Genomic DNA, 24,714 nt, shown 5'->3' with positions numbered 1-24,714 from the left:
AGGGGCACTGTTATGCCATCAAGTGATCAAGGAGCTTCAGCTGAGCACTGTTCAAGCCAGATCATACATTCCACTACTCAACTGACCTTCCCGGAATCCTAATATGACACAAAACATCTTATAAAACTCTCTCACTGTCCCAAAGAAGACTTCATTCCATTGCAAACTCACCATTCTGAACTTTGGAGGATGAGCATGATCAGCCACGGCTTTACAGAAGCAGACTCTGGATATTGCATACAATGAATTTGTTGACTTCTCTTCTCACTGGCACAACAGAGGAATCATTTCTTACAAAGAACTTCCTTCACTAAAGGATTTCTTGAGACAAGACTCGTGGTGCCATTGGAGAACAGGGTGTACTTTGCTAGACTGTCTCCAACAGGAACAAATTGGGATATTGGTGGTTCAAGAATCATAGTTTGAAAACAAGAGTGAGATTCATGTGCTAGAGTTATCTTTTAAAAATCTAAAATAAGTGAAATTTGAAGTAAATTGCTTTAAGACGACTGATATGGCAGGTAAAACTCAGAAACTTTTGGGAAAACTAAATCTTTCTCAGTCTTTCATGTATGAGTTGAACATTTGTTTGAATATGGGAAAATGGAGGAAATATCAGAACTGTTTTCTTGCTAGAGATGATGTCTTCTATCATATTCCAGAATGTCACATTTAGTGAAGAGACACACTAGATTATCCTTTCACCTCTGACACACTGCATTGGCAGATTTATAAATTTAGATAAACATGAAGAATATCTGACCTGAATACCACCCTCATTTACTCCAAACAGTATCTTTTCTGCAACGGGTCCATTATAAACATGGAATAAGACCTCTAGCTGCTTTATGGGTGAATTCTGAAATTCAGCAAAATAACCCTTTTGTTATCAGTGGATCAAAAGTGACTCACATCTGTTCATAGTCTAAGCCAGAAGAGAAATCAAACAGGACCATAGGAATGCATTTTGCACTTTAACTACTTTGCAAAGCCCTTACAGCTTGAACATATTTGTAATCAAGCAAGCAGAAAAAAAAAAAAAAAAACAGCTTAATATTGAATTATGTTTAATTCTCTAATAATTTCATTAACTGAAACGTAATGTAAATTTACTTCCTTTAAACAAAGTTACTTCCAATTTTAATTAAGGTCTTACTTCTTCGACTATGTAGTCTTGTAAACAAATCCAGCAGTAAAAATCTGTACAGCTGCAAAGGTTTAAAAGCAAATTCACAACAGAAATGCCATGGCTCTTCTTGCCATGTGTACGGACAAAAAAACCCTAACAAACAAATACAATCCACAACACAACAGTGGTTTTGATCTGCCAATAAAACAAATGAGTTGAATTTGTAGGCAGACTCCCAGTAATTTCTCCATATACAAACAAGGCTCTGCTGTATAATTTTCTCAGAGACTGACCTGTTTACTTGACCCTGCTAATGACTAAAGGAGGAACTCAGTTATAATACTCTGTATATGTTTTTAAAAAATCAGTTTCTTTTTGAGATGTTATTTTCTACCAAAGTCACAAAGAAAGTAATGAAAATATTGAAAAGAAAGGGGGACAGAAAGAAAAGAAATAATACTCTGAATCTACTTCTCTCCACATCTGTAATTCAATACCAAAAAACTAATACAGACATGTCTCTGTTATGTCTGTGTTCCATTTTTCACTCCAATTTTATTTTCTGAAACTGAAGAGGTATTGATATTTACTTACAGAAACCCACATAGATAGGTTATTTCCCGTGTAATTTAATTTCAAATATGCTAGCTGTAGCTGGGAAATAATAGATGAAATTCAATTAATTTTTCCATGAGAATCACATTATCTTAATGACTTTTCTCCCTCAGTCATTACTAACCATCCCCAACTCTTCTTTACAATGGATTCTTTGTTAATATTACGAAAGGGCCATTTACTTCAAAATTTACCATATTTAAACTATGCAATTTAGCATGACAACATGAATACTGGGTTTCACTGATATGAATTTTAAGGAAAATTTTACGATGTTAAAATAATGGACTTTGGGGATAATCTATTGTAATTTTTTTTTTAAACATCTCTTCCTAAGTGACATCAAATTTAGTTTTTCAGTGACTACTGCCTCAAATTTACATTACTTCATCTGTTTTTCTTCGTGTTAGACATGCAGATATTTTCTTCCACCTTTTGTCCCAGAGTGAAACAGACTGATGGCTCCTGAAGATTTGATAGCTTCAGCTGCTGTTCTCTTTTCTCATTTTTCACCTTCAACTATCTTGACAAAAAGAAATGATCAAAGGTAACTTGCATTAACTAATGCCACCTTTCCACCTCTATAAATAACTTCCTTTCTTCCTCCAAAATTAATTTCCTGGACATTTTCAAATCTCAATTGCTCTTTTCCCCTTCTTCAGTGAAAAAAAAAGAAAGAAAGAAAGAAAGAAATAATTCAGGCTTTAGAAATGTTTCCATCTCAGCTTCTTCCCCCAAATGAAAAGAAAGGAAACAAATCCTTCCCTTTTGTTCAGTAGCTCTCAGTTTTCCTACCTATTACCTTCATCTGTTGTTTTTCTCTTACATGCAGTGCTGTCAGAATTTATCTTCTATATGGTGAAGAAAGCTCACAGAATATTCCTTAACATTTAACATGAAGATATCCTTACATCTTAAATAAAACCATGTTACCATAGCAAATGGTTAGAAAAAAACCTTCAAAACTATAAGCAAAATATTTATATATTAAGTGTAGACATGAAGTACACTTGATTATTTTCCAATCAAGAAAGATTACTAAAAAGAAAAAACTGCAGAAAAATTAGTCTTGTACACCAGCAACTTGTATGAAACAGGAGTTGACTAGATTAAAACTAGTAAGAAATGCAGAAGAGCCATCAGGATTGCTGCACCATCTTTCACCTTCTCTGAGTGACAGAGAGTCCATATGAAGTCCATATGAAACTTTCCAAGGAAAAGCTAAACCTTTGCAAGCTGCAGCTTTAATAGCAACTACTGCCTCCGCTTTAGAAAAAACATAACATGCCCTTTGGCTAATTCTGAATTTAAAGATCTGAGAAAATCATCAGCACTAAAATAATGCTATTACAAAGCAAGAAGTTCCTTCAAAATAGAACAATGTTATATATACCACGAGGACAAACTATATGAATGAGAGGTTCTGTTTTTACTTCATAAATTTTAACATGGGAATGAAGACCCTTTCTTCTTTTTCCTTTGAGATTTTCACATCTCAAAGCACTGAACAGCTGTAGTCTACTCTCCTACTACACTTCTCATTTTCCTGACACAAAATATTTATACATTATTTCAAAGAATGCTAAAACAAAACCCATATTTTCAGTAACTAACAAATAAATACAGAAGAAGACAATCCACTGTATTGCCATGGTGCACCCTACATGCTCTACTATTGGCAAAACAAAACAAAATCAATCAGACAAAGTAATTACACAGATATGGTATTTTTTCACAATCCTCTCTTTTTTTTCACCCCAATTTTCAAAATACTTAATTGCTGCTTTACAGGGTAAGTTTTATTTTATTTTCTGGTGCCAAGTTTCTTTCCCACCTCTCTGTTAGGAACCTCATTCCTATTCCTGACTTAACTCTTACCTCATGCAGATATGCAGGTATGTGCATAAACAGAGGAGACACTGTGACAGAGGACACTAGCATGGAGGTCACTGACAAAGCAACCACAACAACAACAAAAGGAAATGAAATTGATCTCAATTTAGCATATCTTTGCATCGTTTCAGAAGAACATAGATGTTGTTTCAGGGGAATTCTGGAAGACATTTATTGAGCACGTATTTTCTGCTTTTCAGAAATCTTCTCGTGGTGTCAGGGAAGCAAGCCTCCAGATGGCTTTGTCATTTACTATGATAAAAATGCAAAGGTGCTATATCTGTGTCTCTGATTTGAATCTCCAAATATATCCTGCACACACTGTGCAGCTCAATACCTTCAGCAGCCCCCTCAACCTGCCTGCTCTGCATGCAGCTGGTCAGCGCACCAAGTGGGTAAACTGTGCCTAATGCAGGTGCTGTTAGTTTAAGAAAAAACAGTGATTTTGTTACTGCGGTTTGCTCCATCCCTCTCTCCCTCAAGTGAAATAAGGCATTTTGGAAAAAAAAAAAATAAATAAAAAAAAAAAAAGAAAAAAAAAAGTGCAGTTTTTCCAGTCCAGCTTTGACTGTAGTAGAGTAGAAGGGAAATGGACTCATGCAGCCTAGCTCTTAATAAAAGGTGATGTACTGTATTTCTAAGAGGGAGGACTACAGCCACTCGGGCAAGAAATAGGGTCTGGAGCTGTCGTGAGTCACAAATTCTCTGAAGAATGAACCAGCCATCCAGCCAGCATGCTCCAAAGTCTCCTGGCTGTCAAATGGGAAAAAATAACCCTCAGTCACTGATGCAGAAGGAAAGGTTCACAGCTACAACTCTGCAATGAAGACACCATTTCTGGGCAAAGAAGTTGAAATGTGGGCATACCCTAGTGTATATGTGAACTATGATTGTAAGTACTCAGTAAAGTCTACGTAGCTTTTTGTAATGCTGTCAAGAAGGTAGGCAAGAAGCAGATTAATCTTTTCCAGGCTGGCTTGGTTAAATTGCCCACACTTTGGTGTATAGCTCCACTTGAGAAAAGGGTGTTTTATATATCTGCAGAAATGAGCAGATGTGACAGAGGCCCTATATGAGGTCCTCCCAGTTCACAGTGTTAGCTGGGAGCCAGATAGGACTTGTTATGTCATCTCTTGTATGTTCAGGAAAATGAATCGCACATTAAATCTCCAATGAGGAAGATGGAAGTATAGTTTTTCAACTAGATTAGTTTCTAAAATATCAGTGCCTTGCTTCACCTCAGATGCCAGAAGGTATATACGGAGGAGGAGAAGTGACAGAGGCTTTGTGGAAAACTGGCACTCTTCTGGAGCAGACACTGGAGGACAAGGAAGATACTTCAATATTCACAGTCGGACAACTGACCTCCATCATTTCATATGTGTATGTGTCTTAATTTCAAACGGAATCCAAATCCTAATTGGCACACAGCCAGTTGTATTTTTAAAAAGAAGCATTTCTTAAACACTTAACAAAAAGAGTTCTTTTCTTGCAAAGAGAAAGACAGATTTGGAGAATCAGGCTGATTCCCAAATGATTCAAAGCTTCCTAAGAACTATGTAAAACACTTCTGATCTGCTTCAGTCATTTAAGAGGAAAACACATCTAACTCTGCTTAGAATTAAGTAAAGAAAACTGTGATATCCCGAAAGTCACAAGAGTATCCTCAGCTTCTAAGCCTTTATTACTATAAAGCTCAGAAACCAGAACCAAACTGTTTCAGAAAGATGAAGAAAAGAACAGAGATGTGGCTGCTGTACAGTTTGAAAATAATGACTTCTTGATAATCCAAAAAGGGCTGTATATTAGGATAGACACAATTCCAAATGAAATGGGAAAGAGTCTGCATGGATATACAACTGTAGTTGTGAGGCAAAATGGACTACTGTCTTTTACTGTCTGCAGTCAGTAGCAAAGAAGTGGGGCTAAAAGTTATCTCCAGTAAGACATGATACAGCTTTGTGTGCATTTATTATTGTTTCTGAATTAACAGAAAGGAAAATTATGAGTGTCTCTATCTGTCTTACTCAAAATGTAAGTCTGGCTCCTGAGGTTCTGAGGCCCCTGTAATACTTCACCAATGTTCAGCACAAGTTTACTGGATGGTCACTAGCACCATGTGGGTATCAAAAACTTGCCAATACTGCAAAAAGTAAAAATAAAAATAAAAGACGGTAAGATGACTGCATAACCTGAAGTGCAAATGTATTAAGTACCTTTACTCACAGTAACAGATTTGAGCAATAATCACTAAAAAGGTTTTGTTTTTTTTTTTCCTGAAAGAAAGAAGTGATCATAGAATCATAGAATTGCTAAGGTAGGAAAAGACCCACAGGATCATCCAGTCCAACCATTCGCCCTTCACCAATGGTTCTCACCAAACCATGTCCCTCAACACAACATCCAAACACTCTTTAAACACCACCATGCTCGGTGACTCCACCACCTCTCTGGGCAGCCCATTCCAGTGCCTGACCACCCTTTCAGAGAAGTAGTATTTCCTAACGTCCAGCCTGAATCTTCCCTGGTGCAGCTTGAAGCCATTCCCTGTACTCCTATCACTAGTCACCCAAGAGAAGAGGCCGAGCCCCAGCTCACTACAACCTCCCTTCAGGAAGTTATAGAGAGCAATAAGGTCTCCCCTGAGCCTCCTCTTCTCTAGACTGAACAATCCCAGCTCCTTCCGCTGCTCTTCATAAGGCCTGTGCTCCAGACCCCTCACCAGCTTTGTTGCCCTCCTCTGGACCCCTCCTCTGATATGTTCTAGATTCCCAAATCCCATGCTGCATTGCTATCTTCAGGTCATTTAAAGTCTTTTTTTTTTCCCCACATAGATGAAAAAATATCAAGGTTCAATCATGGATTAAGATGGTATTATTCATGTACAAGCAATGTTGATGCAGGATGTAGAATGCAGAGAATAGGTTTCATGGATAGAACTCTCTCTGAAGCTTTTGTTCTAGAATCACTGGATTGCATTCCTTCTTTGCATTTTCTTCTTTGCACCCTGTATTATTGTTGCGCTTGGAATAACTAATTTCCCAATTAATATTTATTTAAAGAGTCTATAAGATTGGCTGAGATACAGTGATCTACTTTGGACCCTTAGAAATACAGATACCAGAATTTCTTAACTGTTGGCTCTTAGAGAGTATAAAAGAAATTAGCCTTTGAGAAAAGAAACATATGCAAATGCTGTTGTTCAGTTTCTTTTTGTCACATTCGTATTATTTTCTCTCCTTGTCTAGGCAGAGATGAATGTAACATGCATAAAGAAATGGCAACTGCATTATGTGCTTACATCCTTTTGCTTCTTAATTAACAAAAGAAATCTTTAAGTGCCTGAACCAGACCACTTCTAATTTCTGAGACTGTACAGAGCCCCCTCCACTTTTCTTTGGGAAATAATTCTACAGCTTGCACCCTCTTTCTGTAAGAATCCATTTTGTTATATGATGCGTACAATTTCTGCTCCTTAATTACTTCTCATTACCTCTACTTAAAGTATTGCTCAACATCCTACATAATTCCTCTTGAACCTTGCTGTATTCTCCATTAAATATTTGCACAATTGAGTTGTGTCCTTGTTAGTCAGTTCTCAGCTAAGTTTTAGCAACAATATTTCACTCCTGGAGAATAAATCAGTCCCAAGCAATCCTAATGAGAACTGTTTTTGAACTTGAATTCTAGTTATTAAAAAGCTTTCTGAGAGCAATATCAATGCCTTATAAACTACTTAATTTCTGTGACATAACACCAGGATCTGGCCTTTCTCACTGGCATCTCTCCTAGCAACCTCATGTTCCACCATTCGTTTGTTTTATTTCACATTACTACAGGAAGTAGATCCATATCTCTTTGAAGGAATAGTTTTCATTTGCCCAAGCTACTTGTGGTGTTCTGTAAATTACTTTTATTCACTTGATCTTGCTCCATCTCTTCTATTATTTGCAATGTTTTCTTCATTTGCACCCAATGGCAAATTTAATTTATGTTCGCCTTCATCTCCTGGATCACTCATATTGTTAAACAAAACTCATTCTTTTTATTAGATTCAAAACAGATTAGCTGTATAGGGAATTACTGAAAAACTAGAAATCGGAATTTAGAGTTAAGGCAGTGCAGTGTTTGTGACAGATGAAAGGGTTTAACAAGAAACGATAACATAACTTTCCACACAACATATTTATCAAAAATCTTCTATAACAAATATGTTGGAATCCAAAAGTGATTTCTGCACCACAAAATCGTATCTAAACTCTTCCCTATTTCAACGACTGCTGAGTAATAGCCTTTGTTTATAGATATTCTGCTAATCTTCAGTCCAAAAGAGAACATGTTTGCCTAAACTAATTTGCATTCATTTTTAAAGTACTTTCTACTGAGTATGAAATCAAATCCAATTACTTTGTAAGCTGAAGTTAGAACAAGAACTTTCTTTTCATGGCTTTTTTGTTTTTCTGCAAAAATCACTGGAGAGCACCATGTGTATGTCTTACTTTCCCACATCTGCCAAATTTCTGATTTCATTCTGTTACCAATACTTTCTGAATAACTTTTGTTCATCTCAGAGGGATATTTTTTCCACTTGTTTTACACTGGTGGATGACTGGTCAGGCTTTGCTTACCTATGAAATATATTCCCTATTCCTTCTGGCTAATCTGTGGGCCTCAGTAAGTAAAGCAGGAAATATTCATAATATTGTGAAAGGGGTGTATGTAATGTTGCTTTTTATTTAATTGGCAGGAATTGCATTGCTGGTATGTAATATATTTTCCATTTAAATCTACAAGGGCTGCTCTAAAAGTAATGCCTTTTATTCTATTATGTTGACTGATGACATCAGAGATGGATGTTGGTGGTATGGCAGTAGAGACTGAACCTTCCCACGAGTATCCCACTACATTTCGTTGCTGTGCAACAGATGGCAGCAGATAAAATGCATATGGCAGTCCAACAAAATGACATCTGACATGGAAGTGTGTATGAAGAAAAGGTGTGCCACTGAATTCCTCCTTATGGAAAAAATGGTACCCATTGATGCTTGCTGAACATCTATGGAGACAAAGAAATGAATGTGAGCACAGAGAGGCAGTGAGTGAGATGCTTCATCAGTGGTGACAGGGATGTGAAAGACAAGCCACATTAGGGATAGCTGAATATTGTTTTCAATGCATTGGAAATAATGTTGGCAATGTTGGAATATCACAGGTTTTGTGTCAGGTGGATCCCATGAATTCTCACACAAGAACAGAAAGAACACCATATGCAGATTTCTCAGGACCTGTTGAACCAATACAAGGCTGAAAGTTACAATTTCCTGGGTTGCATCGTTACTGTATACTACTAGTATAGTCCAGATTAACACCTTCTAACTTCCATCTCTTTGGGCTAATGAAAGATGGGCTGTGCCACCAACATTTTCCTAACAATGATGCCGTCAAAGCAGCTGTGAAACAGTGGGTCACATCCACTGATGCAGATTTTTATGTGTGGCAAAAATGCATAGCTAAAGGTAGTGAATTGAAAAATTGTGCATTGAAGCTGAGAATTTGCTCTGCAAGTTAGGGTTATTGTGCTCTTTGTATCTGTTGTAGTTTCCATGGAAATAAATAGGAGGCATTGCTTTCAAGGGGACCAACAAAGCAGCAAGACAAGTGTCTCATTCCCTAGTCTGTACCTATACCCAGGGCTGCCCCTTTCCAGCTGCAGAATTTGGCACTTGCTCTCGTTCAACTTCATGCAGTTGGTAATTGCTCAGCTCTCTAATTTGTCTAGCTCCTCCCAGTTTAATATCATCAGCAAACTTGCTCATAAAGTGTAAATATTAGTGGGCTCACAAGAGGAATTATGGGAACCAAAATTGATGGAAAAAGAATTCCTGTTCCTTACTCAGCTCAAAATGAAGCCCAAGCCCAGCAAAGGCCATGAAGAATCTGCTTGTGCTGCCTCTGGGAACTTCCCTATAGCCCTACACCTGCAGGTTCAGAAATTGACTTCATTCCCCTTGTTTAGGGAAAGCTTGTATCTCACATTTCTTCTCACCACACTTCAACTATCACTTTTCAGAAATGTTTTTGGAAGCAATTTGCACTTGGATAGCACAGGACACGAAATAGAAAGAGGCTGGATGTCTGTTAAAGCTTAAATCTGATTATGAATTCATCACCCATATATCAGCTATCCCAGAATCATTAATCACCAGGAGCAGTTCATGACAGCCTCAGAACTTCTAAAGAAGGAATGCTGGAAGTAGTTTTGGAAAGTATTGTAGGGATTTATTTTAATTCCAGAAAATGTTCTCTCTGTAAAATTGGTTCTGAATTCATCACCCATATATGCTTTCCTAAATTCTGGTAACATTTTACACTTATTGGCATGAAGTTCATGATACGTTGGCTTTCTTTCTCCTCCTCACTACCACTGAAGAGTTTTTCTGTCCACAAGAAGTAGTGGGCAAAAATGTTTAAGCGGTGAGAACTGAAAGTTTAGCTGCTTATCTGGAAAAACAGGGCATGCCTGAAGTCATGGCAATGAAATCAACAGACAACACACACTTCCTTCTGAGCCAATGCTCAACTGCTGTTCCCCTCTGGATCTCTATGAAGCACAAAAAGAAATACATTAAACAACCTTTCTCTGAATTTCAGAAACGGCTACTTCTTTCCCTCTGGTGTCTTTTTTGAATAGACAAGCAAGCCCAGCAGCATAGCAGCAGTTAGCCTGGCTTTCTGGCTTAGGCAGTACTAAGCTAGCCCATACACTGCTCTAAGTTCTGTTATAATCTTGATATTTCCAATTTTCTGTGCTGGTTAATGTACATAAATGGAAGATGGTTCAAGATCAACACCTGTGTATCTCCAGTGTTCATAAATCCACCTCCACGGCTTCTTTGCAGATGTGGGAGGCTGTGCCTTTCATGTTGCCTCATAAGCGTTCTTCCTAGTACTCTCCCAGTGCTCCTGCTCCTAACTGCTGCCATTCTTTGGGTATGGGCCTGCCACAGTTGGATTCTTCTCATTCCTAGCAGACAAACCTCACCTGGATCCTGTATATTCTTCTTTAGACTACTTAGAGCATCGTGCAAGGTACTTTATTACTGCAATTGTGTAAGAAGCTAACCTTGTTTCATCCCCTTCTGCTGCTACATCGTCTAAGACTGAGAGGCGAAATCTCCCAGTGTCTCCATATAACATCTTTAGGTCATTGCTACACCACCCTTTCCTTCCAACTCAGCTTCATTTTACTGAAACAATATTGCCTCCATGCCTTGTACATAAAGTACAGTGCTGCACAGTCTGCCTTTCAGGCATGCAAGTAATGGTCCAAGAGGCTGAATTAAAATTATGCACATGCACATGCATAAACATGTTCGGAGAACTGTATCTTACTATTATCACAGCTTTTCTGTTTTTGAAAATTTGTGGCTACTCTACTCCAACATTGGTCTTCATAGGATTTTTAAATAAGTTTTCTTCAAGGACTGTCCTTCATAACATACAACTGTAATCTTGGTGTGAGTTGGGAGAGTATGCTTGAAAGCAGATCTAGGGATGGCTGATTTGTAGGTATGCAGCAAATCCAGCACATGTTGATGCATCAGCATAAAAGTGTCTGCTCTACGGAACCCGTATATACACCTACATTACACTGTCCTCAGGCATGTCTGCACCAGATCAGTGCTCTCTCAAATGACATGGCATTTTCTTTCCCACATGAATGGGGATAGCTTCATGAAAAATCTTGCAAAGCACCCTTTTGACTTCCTCTTTTAAAGAACCATTTTGAGATTGGCTATAAACAATACCAGGTCCTTAGGGATTATCTTGTGCATCATATGTTAATATAGGATTTGCACAACAGGATCTATACATATTAAAATCTGTAGAACTATCCACCCATAAATAATAAATGCATTTACATGGATCAGAATTCTGCATCACAACTCCTTGTCAGTTCTGTGAGGCTATATTTGGGATTAATTTGGCCCATTACAATAATTTTCACATCTGAACACATCATAAAATCTCTATAAAGTGATAAGTAAATGAAGAAGAGACACACAAATTATTTACTATAAATTCCAAAACAAGGCAAGATTGCAAAGATGAACCACTAAAAATAATTAATGAGAGTCTGCAAAAGACTGAATGTACCTGAAATCACTTTAACATGTCTTGTATAAGATATGATCTTGGCATACTTTTACATTCCTTGATCAATCAGTGAAAAAAAAAAAAAAGGGGGGGGGGGGGGAGAAATTAAGGAAAAAGAAAAGCATGTCAGAGAGATTGATCTACACAACTGGAAAGCTGTGAAGATAACTAATGGGATAAAGAACCTAATAACCGTTCCTTAATAGGTTGCTAGTTCGAAGGCAGTCCAGTATCACAGTACCCCAAAGCACCACAGCAGATGGCAGGATAGCAGGAAGGAATCAGAAGCCCAGGATTTAAAAACATGATTGCCTAAGTTAGGCTGCTACAACAGTCACCTTGTTTTCAAGCCATGAATCATTGCTGGTCTTACTGAATTGGACTCCTACCAGTTTGCCGCAAACTCACTGAAATTGATTTAATTTACATCAACTACCTCCAAAAGCCAGAAGCCAATTTAAATTTGTATTGTCCCTTTCACCAAAGTGGCCTGAACCCTGGATTTCAGTTTTGCTATGCACAGCCATCTACACTATAATTTATTCTAATTTAATTAAATGACTGGAACTTTTGAAGTTAAAGAATACAGGAGCCAGAAATATGCAGAATGACTGCTTCCAACATCTGTAACTCTGCTTGCATACATCTTCACATTACCCGCCTGAACTCATGGTAAGAACATGAACATAACAATCATTTCAATATTCTCCTTCCACCAACTAGAAGCCTATCACTGTTATTCAGTGTTAGAAAGTGCAAAAGAAAAAAAATAAAGGAGGCTTTAAGCTATATCCAAAAGGTAAAGCTCATATAAACCGGACCAGCAGAAGCTGATCTCACCTGTCAAGGTGGCATATGGGAAACAAAAAAGTCCCTCAAGGTTGAAAACTTACTGGATGTTCTATAGACCAAATTGAATATGCTTGAATTGCAGATCAGAAGCTGGAGTGGCAAATGGAGAAGAGTTGAACCTACATATGCCTCATGTGACTGCATGCAACAGTCCAGGTTGGGGGCTGACCTGCTGGAAAGGAGCTCTGCAGAGAAGGACCTGGGTGTCCTGGTGGATAATAGGCTGGCCGTGAGCCAGCAGTGTGCCCTTGTAGCCAAGAAGACCAATGGTATACCAGGGTGCATTAAAAAGAGCATGGCCAGCAGGTCAGGAGAGGTGATCCTCCCTCTCTACTCTGCCCTGGTGAGGCCACATCTGGAGTACTGTGCCCAGTTCTGTGCTCCTCGGTTCAAGAAAGAGGCAACTTCTCAGACAGTCCAGTGGAGGGCCAAAATGATGAGGGGCCTGGAGCATCCCCCTTATGGGGAAAGGCTGAGAGACCTGGGGCTGTTCAGCCTGGAGAAGACTTAGAGGATATCTTTTGAAGACTTACAGATAATGAGTGGGAATGACTTGGATGAGGCCAGCTTCTTTTCAGCAGTGCCAAGCGACAGGACAAGGGGTAATGGGCATAGGCCGGTACAAAGGAAGTTCCATATGAATGTGAGGAAAAAATTGTTTACTGTGAGGATAGCAGAACACTGGCACAGGCTGCCCAGAGAGGTTCCTTCTCTGGAGATATTCAAGATCCACCTGGGTGCTTCTTGTATAAGCTACCATAGGGAAACTGATTTAACAGAGGGGTTGGACTAGATGATCTTCCAACCCCTGTCATTCTGAGTCATTCTGTGACTCATATAACCAATTAAATATTCAGCCCTATTTTATTATCATCTGGTCCCACATACATTCCTTACTTTGGCCTTGTTTAAGAAAACCAATTGCAATCCATCTGAGATGGAGGAAGCATAAATGTATGCAATAAGAGCCTGCAACAATTCAGAAAGACTTTAATCTTCCAGCTAGACAAAGATAATGAATGATATATTTGCCATTGCCATTACTTGAAACTTGAGCAACCAGGAATTTCAGAGCACATCCAGGTGGCTGAACTCATGACAAAATAGCAGACACACTGCCTCAGCTGAGGGATCCAGCTAGATCTCTCATGATATTCTCATCAAACAGTTTCACCTGCCTTGTGTTGAGGGAGCTCTGCCAGCTTTCTCCTTGCGTACCCTGGCTCCAAGAACGTGCAGTATTTCCCACTTAACCTCAAGACAGTGTGCTATAGAGATGAGCATCACAGCATCAGGAGACATTGCTTCTTGAAGTTCTCCGCTACTTCCTCTGCTGAGCTCTTCCCTGTTTGTAGACCAGTTCTTTGGGGATTGAAAGAAGTATATGGATAATCAACAGCACCAAGATGATGTCCTACAAAGGCTTGTGATGCTGCATGATGTCACATACCTAACTTATATCAAAATGTATCAGCTGAAAGGGCCAATAGGCATCAGAACTGCTTTTGTATATGGCCTGGAAAAGGTCATTGCTGGCCATTAGACAAACATGGTTTCTATACAGATCCCATACTTACAACAATACCAAGCAAGATCTAAGGAAGACTGTGTTAAATAATGATAAAGAAATATCATCATAATTATGAGTTAAAATTATTCATGTTGGAAATTGTGTTTGAGGATTAATGTTTTCACAGTTCTGTGAAAAAGTCAAAGGGTTAAGAGTTATAGATTATGATGAAAATACTTACAATGTTCCTCATGTGTTTCAACATCACTGTCAGATGAGTGCCCTCGTACGATATGACTAACTGTACTCCAGGTGTACCATCAGTTGACTGAGGACCTAAAACCAAACCGTTTGATTTTTTAGTAAACAGTTTAGTGGAAGCAGATGTTTAACATATCACAGAATTCATGAACGAATACATACAACAAACCACTGCCTGCTTAAATTAGCATTGAAATTAGAAAACACTGTCAGGGAGTGGGATCAAGAAAATGCTCTGTGATGCAGCGCTCATCTTCTTGCTTCTTTATATATTGACAGTGGGATTTTTGTTTTCTAGCAGCCATCAATCTGAATTTCAGTGAGAAATTTATTTTTCTGTTAAAATTATTTCTGGATTCTTTAAAATTATTATACTCATCAGTATTGCAACTTTTCCATCTGTTTTCTTTTCTTTCTTTTTTTTTTTTTTTTTGTTCTGTTCCCAGCAGAAAACAAAGCAAAATAAAACAAAAAAAAATCCACACAAATGCAAGTTTCCAGACCAGAGTCAAAATGATTGCAGATTTACAATAACAGCTTCTGTATCTCACAGATTTAAATTCTCCCTTCCTTATTCTTTATTTCTCTTGTTCCATGCTGGTTTTCAAGTAACCCACTCCTTTCATAGAATTTCTACTAAAATTTATTTACAGAGTTTGACTCAATTTTCACTGAGAAAAGCATTTTCCAGCTTCCAAGCAAGAAAGATCGGGCTCATAATACAGAATAAATGACTAAGCATATCCTGTTCTTTCTTTCTGTTGGAAGCGTTAAGCCAGCTGTCTTCACTGCCAAAAAGGTGTGTTCTTACACTGGGACATGTTGCTTACCCCAAGGGGTACCAGGGTAAAAACCCTGTGGTTTTTACCACAGTAAACTAGGTAACAGTGAACACAGTAGCTGCTTGTTGGTATCTCTCTGACCAGCTTATACTGCAGTGCTAACGCTGAGCACAGGGGACATGAGCCAGTTTGCAGCACTTGGTCTGAAGCTCAGGGCTCTCCCCACACTGTGGCAACCCAGACATGGTCTGTATGAACTGGCCTGTCTCTACTTGCACAAACAGGGATTCATTTAATTAGACAAAGACTGTGTGGCATTCAGTATTTTACATTTACTTTAGATGGAAAAAGAAGAACTTAATCCTGCAAACTTTACAATGAAACAGTGATTTCAAAGGAGCTGGGCTCTGTTCTGCCTTCCTATTAAAAATGTACCTGACCTGAAGATCTCAAACATAAAGTGCTGCTCCTTCGCACACGCCTTGGGATCAGCCAATCAAGCACCAGCCTTGAACTCACCACAAGGCAAGACAGTAAGGCAAAACAATCAGCAGCAATTAATTCTTATCTTACCAAAAGTGAAAGGAATGAGAAAGGAAGGTGAGCATGAAAGAACTGCCATCACGTACTAAGGTTATGCACCTGCAGAAAGAGGTGTTTTAGAGAGCATCAGGACTGTTCGTCCTCAGTAGCAGACAGGATTCGCATATCTGCCTTTCAGTCTCAGCAGACACCTGTGCATTCCTTTGCACTCTCCGTCTCTCTTTTCCACATGTGCACCAGAGCTGTTACAGCCAGGGTCATGAGGGCAGGAAATCAAAACCCCTTTTCTCAGCCTTCACTCTGTTGTTCAGCAGAGGAAGCAGCAGAGGGGAAGTTGTGAAAAATAAGCCACGTTGAGAATAAACTAAATGTGTAACCTCTGGAGTGAACAGAGGCTAACATAACTGCTAAGCAGATAGAATTACAGTGCTGTAACATACTATTGACAGCCAGGGAGCAAGTGCAACTGCCATTTATCCTAAGGAAAGGAATTCAAATTAATTAAAAATAACAGTGGGTATATACAATTGCCATAGTATATTTTTTCCAGACGGTCTAGATAGCAACACTTCTGAGTTTCTGATGTTTTGACTAGAATTTTAGAATAGGAAACCATCTCCAGCTTCTCCCCTTTGGAGACTACAAAAATACATTTTTAATCACACCCTAATTAGAGAAAGGCCTGAAACAGACTTTTGAAGAATTGAAACGTTACGAAGAAATCACTGAGCTAGGACTTAGAAGACTGAGGTGCAGCCCTTCATTTGTTATTCTCCCCTATGAGCTGTGACAAATCACTTAACTACACTGCACCTTATTTCATTTGTTGTATGCAAAGCAGGACAGTGAGGGATAAGGAAAGTGAGGAAAACTGCACAAAACAAAAAATGATGTTTATTTATTTATTTATTTATTTCAGGATAACAAAAAGCCCACAAAAATCATTTCCCACCCCCAGACCCTGCCATGCTATGTTGTGTCACCATTTTTAAAAGAAGTTCTGTGGACTTCTGCTATTAAGCTGCAATAGAAAACTTAGAATCTTAGGTCAATAAAGACTGTAATGCAAGGAAGTTGTGCTTTAATCTAAGGGCACAATTCTCTTGAGGGGCTCTGTTAATTTTGTGAATTGCTGTGGGTCATCCTGAGCAGCTTAGCAAGAGCAACAGAGCTCAGAGGCTGAATTACGTCATTTGAATTCAGTGGTACATTTTGCCTTTTCTCTCCTACCAGCGCAACCACAGCTGAGTGTTTATACCTAGAGAAGGATCTCTTCTGTGGGAGCTGGCAATTTCACTTAGGAAAAAAGAAATGTAAATAATTTCTAACCAAGCTGAAAATAATGAAAAGCATAGCAATGAAAATGCATCTCTAGTTGACTATGTAAAACAGACAGTATGGTTATGGATATTACCAAAATACTTCTTGCTCTGTAATAATTCAAGCATTAACAAAAAACCCACCAAACTCATCAGCCCTACAGTGAAGAAAATGATTGAAAAAAAAAAATGCAAGAAAACTGATATACACAGAAGAAACATCTATAGCTTATGTTTCATAACAGACGACAGTTTCTGTTAGTGAGACTCAGATGTAGTAGTTCATGTTTTCCTACTTCCAGTGCTAAATCATAGCCTTTTTGAAGTCTAGGTGGTTTTAGCTTCAAATGATAATAAAATACACATACAATAATTACTTCCAGTCTGTCCAGCTTCGGCAGATGGACTTGAGCTGAGACTTGCATTTTTAGGAACTGTCACGCTCTACTTGCACTCCATTATATGCAAGGACCAAATGCCAGTCTGCTGTAGATACACGATAAAGCTTCACTGACTTCAGCTGAAGCAAGACTTTCCTCCCAGGGACTGATTCCTCACTCACAGGTGTCAGTGGAAAACTTGTCACGTATCAAACGAGGACCCTGAAGATGGACTGCCAACAGAGCTGGGTTTGTAACATTTTTTTATATCACTGGTGTCTGCATGCCCCAGCACTCATGAGTGCCAGCTGCCAATCCCCACTGCAGAGAAACTCAAACACTGTGCCAGTTTATAATGTCTTTCATCACAGAACATAAACTCTGGAAAACTGGAAAACTGTGGGCTTATTCTTCTTTTTGGATGAAAATAATTAAGGAAATTAGTGTTCAAATTTTATTTCTACTGGAGGTGGAATGATCTTCAGAATAATCAGTTGCGTAGTTCTTTTCTTCATCCAAGCAACTTTTTCTTGCACGATGGAGAACTTGCTCTAAATATTTTGTGCAAAGTTTCCATTAGAAGCATTTTAAAACAATATCCACATTAGGCTTTGCACACTGTATGAGAAATAGAAGCAGTGAGGAAGATGTTACATGGAAAATGGATGAAATCAACAGGGATTTAATACATTGCATTTCATTTGTGGACTGCAAAGAAAATGGCAATGCTAATTAACAAAATTTCGCAGCTTTCATCCTCTTAGCCAACAAGGGGTGCTTATGGCCAGCAAACCAGCCTATATCCAACTAAAATAGGAATGCAACTTGTGGGAAAAGCTTTACACTGAGAATGAGCAACTGCAGCAGATTAGAAAACAGTACAGGATGAACGTAATAGGCTACTCTCCTGAGAGAGCAGTCACAAGGAATAGGAATTTCCATGGAGAGCCATATGGTACATTTTGATTTTTTAAAAGCTTGGATGTTGCTTTGGAAGGACACAAAGCCGTTTCTGTACTGCACTTAAGTGGACAGAAACCCACTGATGTACATGCAACACTGATTATACCTACCAGAACTGGACCTGGGTTGTGAACTGTTACAACCAATAGCAAAAACTTCTTAATTTCATAACTTTGGAAAAACAATCTCAATTACCCATATTTTCAGGAGACAAAAATTCTAGAGAAGAAAAACAAGAAACATAGTTTGACATTAAAAAAAAAAAAAAGATAGATTTTGTTTCTTCCTTTTCCCCCCCTTTTTTTTTTTAAAGGGACCTATTAAAAACGTACGCCTGTGAAAGCATTCCTGATATCTGCTCTCACTCCCATGCAGAGTGCTTGGTATAATGAAATGCTGACAATATTCAGTGCAATTCAGAATCCGCTCCATTGGGAATACTGTATCAGTATTCATGTCACAGTAAATTTAGCACTGATTTTTAATCTCTTCATTGCTGGGAGCACAGTACAAATTCATAAATTTTAATTTTTATTTTACTTTAGTAAGTGTAATTACCTACAACATTTGTAAATTAAAGCTGTATAAAAGAAGGATGCTATCTTGATCAAAATTCATAACCCGCTTCTACTGGGCACTGGCTTTGTTTTACATTGATCCTAACTAAAAGACTAATCATTTGTCCGTGTAAAGGTTGAGAGAGAAATCAGCAGGCTCATGGAAAGCTTCAGCTTGTACTAAAGCCATATTAAACCTGAGTTATTCTTCAAAATAGGTAAAAATAAAGGTGCTTATAAGCTCATAAAGCAGCAAAATCTCTGGGTGGAGGATGCACTGTTTTCATGGAGATCGCCTTTTTCCTGAAGGCTCAATGAAATTATTTCCCACCCCAGCTCAAGGAACACCATTTCTATAGGGCTTTCTTTCAAATCAAGTGTTTCAGGGTAATCTCAGCAAACAAGAGCCCCTAGCGCCAACTGTGTCCTTCTCAACCGCTCCGTTTATAATGGTATATATGGTAGCTTGGCTTGATCACTAACCTCCTGCCTTAGATGGACTCATATCTCCTCTTACTCAAAGGATGGATTGTAATACTGTGTTGAATGTCACACAGTGTAGGTCTAAGTCATCTAGCTTGCTGGGGTAATGCAGCAATCTAACTCCAAGGACAAGGGGCAAAGCATAGAGTAACATGTGTGAAATGTTTTCAAATGGCTAACTAGCAGTGCATGGCTGGTGGTCTCATTGCTGACCTAACTCATACACAGCTGAGCTCATCCCTTTCTACAGTTCACTCCAGTTCATGCCAGTTGTACTCAGCTTTTCACTAAGTGCAGTCCCTTCCTTGCTGACGAGAAGTGGTGCCATACCCAAAGCAACTCAGCCCCAAATTCTTGATCTTTGTTTCTACATAATTTAAACTGATTGAGCCCTGGTTTGGACTTTGTACACTACTGGCATTCTATTAATAAATGTCAGCAATCCATTCATAGTCCAAAGGGAGTTTTTTTTTTTTTCTGTTAAACAATGGTTTTGTCCTACTTAGAATGAATGAGTCCAAACTTTAAAAGGCAGAGTTTCTGAGCAGGAATAAAATGCCCCTGTAGCTACATTACATTAATCTCTTCTGACCGTGTAGCGACCTTTACCTAACAGGGCCACTGAGTTCATAGTGAATCAGCAGATTGGGTTATCTGTCACATAGCTTTCATCAAACACTCACTAATCACGTTCTTACCTTTGTTTCTTTATTCTGTTCTCTGATTTTGATGCCATTGATAACCAAAAAAAGGGCTCACTTTTTGGACTATATTGTCTCAGGACACCACTTTTAAGATGTATGAGACTTATTTATTTCACAACTTTATTGAAGATTGAGTTCATGCTTTTGCACAAGATACTTACACCCAGATTCTCTGTAGTAATTAGGAACTAAATCTTACTGAAATGTCAAAATCCCTCTAAAGACCTCAGACTTAAACTTCTTTATGCTTCAGTTCACTCCTACATGCCTACAACTTTGGTTAAAGAGTCTATGGAGAATGGTAGCCTATAGACTCAGATTTCATATTGCATTTGAATTCTGGCTTGGATTTTCTGATCCAAGATAAGATTCAGCGATGAGATTCATATCTGAATATTCCTGACACCTAGGCCATCTTTGCATTATCCTCTCATTCTTTTGTACAAGTTAGAACAATCATTAGTAATTTCCAGTAGTCATAATGGATTTAATTTGATAATGGCATATCCTAATCAAATAAACTCTACACAGGGGAAGTCTTCCAAAGGCTGAGCAGATAAAATGGGAATTATTTTGTTCTGATGAATTAAAAAAATGGTCACAGCAAAGGAGTTATTAAAGCCCCTGTCTTCAGAGATAATAAATTAACAGGTAAACTAAATATGCTGAGCTACTTTCTGAAAAGTGGGTAACTGGTCATCTTGGAAACTTTCTGTCACTTGGAGTGCAAAGCAGCTGAATTGTGAGATTTTATTTTGCCTGAAAATTGATAGCTAAAGTTTATTTTCAGTGCAGAACTAGTGCAGTGTAAGAGAACATTCACAGTTTACTGTATATGGCCTATGCTTTGGCTCTTAATGTCATACTGCCAGAGATTAGATTAAATTAGGTGTTGCACAGAAGAGAGAAATAGGTTAAGCACTATGGGAACAAAGCAGAATGTCACTTAGTAAGAAGTGAATTACAACAATCATTAATAATGTATGCCTAGGCATTAACATAATGTTTTGTTATTCACCTGCTCCACTCATTCTGAAAATGACTTTTGAAGTCACCACTAATTTTCTTTTCCTGTCCAAGTACACACTGTGCTTTGTCATGATTCAAATCCTTTCCTCTGGAACATTCTCTGAAACTTTTGTTTTGTAAAACAAGAAGCCTGCCACAGTCTGCCTAAATAAATGTTTACTTTGCATATAGGCATATTTATTCAAAAAGAATTGAAGCGAGGCTGAGCAGAATATGTGAAAGTGAGAGAAAGCTACAGCTCACATCACTAAAACGTTTTCAGAGACTTCGAGAAGTCAGGAAGTATTTGTTGATTATTTGTACATCTTAAAAAAATATTGCCACATTAAACACTTTACTCACCTCTGAATTACTGTATTCAATATTACTCATGAATTCATTCTTAGAAAACATGTAAAACTGGTAATCCACATACCTGATGTCACAGATGATGCTGCTTCTGCCAAGGTATGTTTGGACCAATTCAGGAAGAAGCTGAGTACAAGCTCATTCTGAAAGGCAATAAAAATACTTTGGGGAATACTGCATGCACTCTGTTCCCTGAACTAGTTCTCTGAGATCAGATTGCTGGTAGGCTTTTAAAATATATATTGAAATCAGCAATGAAGGGTAGCCTTTCCCCTCTGATCACAGGCAGGAACACCAGGGAATGATTTCTGCACAGGCACTGGCAATATAATGATGCCCCTTACCACTGTCTCAGGAAGGCTGTTTTGGTGCCTATCTCACCCCTTTCTATCAACACACTTCCAAAAAGATATGTGCAACGTGGGCCATATATTTGCGTTCTTACTTGATCTTCAGTGTCTCCGTATATGCGTTAGCAGCTGCAACTACATTTATAGTACCCCATCTGCAAAACAATTGCAGAAGAACATCTCTTCTAAATATTGCATAGACAAAGCAAATCTTGTCTGTGGCACAGGACCAGCCCCAAGCACCTGACCTTACCTGTGGCTGCTTTGGATACCTCATTTGGAGACTTAATGGACACTCACAATGAAAAGGTCCACACAGCGTTAATTCCTACCAGAAACCAAAGCGGATTTGAAAGCATGCTCATATTTCATCATCCTGTTTCAAAGAGTAATCCACCTTATGTACTGCACTATAACTCCTATTTTTACGTAGTGCCTTGTACTGTGTTAGCAAACATATATAACAGGTAGTTACATTCAGCTTTAGAGAATTAAAACAATAAACCAAATCTCCAGGCTTGAGTATTGTGCAAGGCAATAAAAAATGTAAATTCTAATATGAACTGTAAGGATTCTGAATCAAAGGTGGACAGTAATTACATTTTATTACCTTGTTTATAAACCGTATTTCAGAATGGCCATTCTTTAAGACTGTTACAATTGCTACATTCATATTGATGCGACTGGGACTGACACTAACAAATGGGCTGAACAAGAGACTTTCCAGATTCCAGCATTAAAATGTCACCATTGCTTTTTTCCTGGCCATGGAAAATGTGTCTCTTATCGACAAGATGTATTTCATGTAGCATTTGTCTTGTTTCAGTTTGACAAGATGTGGCATGATTTGTGCAAGGAAAATAAAAAAAGGAAGAGTTTAGTGACAAATGCAGATAGTGAGGAGTTAACACGTGGGGTCAGCAGACAGAAAAACAAGAACTGTATGTGCAGCATGGAGATAAAATTAGGCAACTTGGATTTACTACAGCAGTTGTCTTTTATTTTTAATTTCGCTGTTTGGAATTTTTCCTCCCACGCTGATTTTTTTTTCTTGAAAATAATAATAATAATAAAATAATAAAAAGATAAGCTAACAAAATTATTTTCCCTGAGTTGAAAGACAAATCACTATGATAGTAGCAGTAGGCTGCCAACATACCTGTCTGTTATAAGCATGAGTAATTATTCTCTCATCTCATGAGGACAGCTCATAGCAGAAAGTCCGTGCACCTGCTTCAGCTTTTAACAGCTCTAAACAGCCAAGTTATTCCTTGCGAGACCTCCATTTGCTCTTTCAGCATGAGTCCCAGGGGCAGGAAATCTCCAGGGTTGAAAGAGGATATTTTTGGCAGCTCAGTCTTTATTTGACAGCATGAAAATAAGTTGGGAAACTTAAGCAGCCCTTTGAGCTGAAAGATTTTGAGAGAAGTGGGCAGGAGGTGGAAGGAAGGATAGACTGACTTGAAAGAGAAACAAAAAAAGTTCCACACTGAGCAGCCTGGCGTTCTGCCTCCTCTCCACTTACTTTTTCAGCAATAAGTGACCATATATTGAATAGTGGTTTGTAAACAGGAGGTGGGAAGATTGTTTCAGGTGAGAGTACCAAATTCTCATTCCTAAAGGAAAGAATACTCTGAAACAAATGCCATTTGGTTTAGAAATGTTAAGTGGAATTGGTGCAGATCATACATCGGGCATGAACATGATGGGCACATAAACTGCAGTGCCACAGCACTAAGTTCAAAGTATTCCCTTTCTGAGTGTCCATCAATGGGCACTGAAGCATGTGGAGAAGCAGCAAGGCTAATGTTGGCAAAAGAAAAGGAAAGCTGCTGAACTTCCAGGTGATTCCTAAATCCTGCTGAAGTCAATGGGATGTTAATCAACTAGACTCCAGTCCAAGACTGAAGCACATGCTTGGAGTTAAGAATGCATCTGGTTACATTGCTAAGCAAGTTAAGACCCGTCAGAGCTTTGAACATGTGTGATAAAGGGCGCACCATATTTAGGCAGACATAGTCTGCTTCTGAACAAACAATTGTTGTTACAAAGGCATGTGACCATAGATGGGAATCTTAAGAGACCATATGACAGTCCTTCTAGACAGGCAGGCACTGAAGAAGAGCACAAGAACTCATCTACCTTTTTCTTTCCCCCCTGGAATTATTAGATTGACATCAACAAATGAAAATTCCCTATGATGCCAACCATCTGGGGATTTTTTAGGAAAGCCTCCTGTCAGTTGTCTAACCATTCTTAGCCTATTAAATAATTATTTAAAAGGTAATGTTGATATTTTTCCAGATCACCCAAAATATTAATTTTGGAGGGAGCAGCAAGTATATATAGGTGCATCGGTGCTGTTCTGGTTGTGACCTTTATTCAGCCATTAGTTTAAAAGGGACAAATTCTGCCTCCACTTACACTAGGATACAGCTGAAATAAGCAATTTCAAAGGCATCAGGGGAGCTGACACATCCTTGCACCACTGTAGCACAGTAGAATCTGTCACTGCTCTCCATTAGAGCCTAACAAGAAAAGCACTCTGCTGTTAGTGAAACACAGCCAGATTTCAAGCCAGATTTAATTTTGTTAAGAAGAGCAGTCTCTCTGCTTTCAGCTTTATTTTCAGCTGTGTTAGAGTAGATTTGGGGTCAGAGAACACCCATGCACCTGTTATACTTTAACAGGATGGAAGAGCAGCAGGAAAGAAAGAAACCAGAAAAAGCTGACCTTGTGACAGCTATTATTACTTCAGGAGAGGACAGGGGAAAAGAGAAGACTTTAAACCCTCCCCATTTTGACTCTGCTTGATATCTGCCTGCAGGAATAAAGGAGC

At 38.5% G+C, this 24,714-nt stretch overlaps 1 protein-coding gene across 12 annotated transcripts in view; it reads right to left on the bottom strand.

Moving 5' to 3' along the window:
• The window catches only part of PIK3C2G (phosphatidylinositol-4-phosphate 3-kinase catalytic subunit type 2 gamma), a 280,521-nt gene that overhangs the window by 9,477 nt on the left and 246,330 nt on the right, over positions 1-24,714 (bottom strand). For 9 of the 12 annotated variants that reach the window (XM_040655738.2, XM_040655778.2, XM_040655788.2 and 6 more), the window contains 2 exons: positions 21,593-21,668; positions 14,398-14,492 (listed from right to left, as the gene is read on the bottom strand). In XM_040655738.2, coding sequence (XP_040511672.1) covers positions 14,398-14,492; positions 21,593-21,668 — 171 coding nt within the window. Of the gene's footprint in view, positions 1-13,801; positions 14,009-14,397; positions 14,493-17,429; positions 18,060-18,514; positions 18,624-21,592; positions 21,669-24,714 lie in introns of those variants that run through there. The other 3 variants (XR_006932295.1, XR_006932296.1, XM_046905043.1) reach the window with 3 other exon arrangements.

The sequence above is a fragment of the Gallus gallus genome, chromosome 1, assembly GCF_016699485.2.
Source record: "Gallus gallus isolate bGalGal1 chromosome 1, bGalGal1.mat.broiler.GRCg7b, whole genome shotgun sequence".
NCBI lineage: Eukaryota > Metazoa > Chordata > Aves > Galliformes > Phasianidae > Gallus > Gallus gallus.
This window is presented reverse-complemented; position numbering and strand designations above follow the sequence as displayed.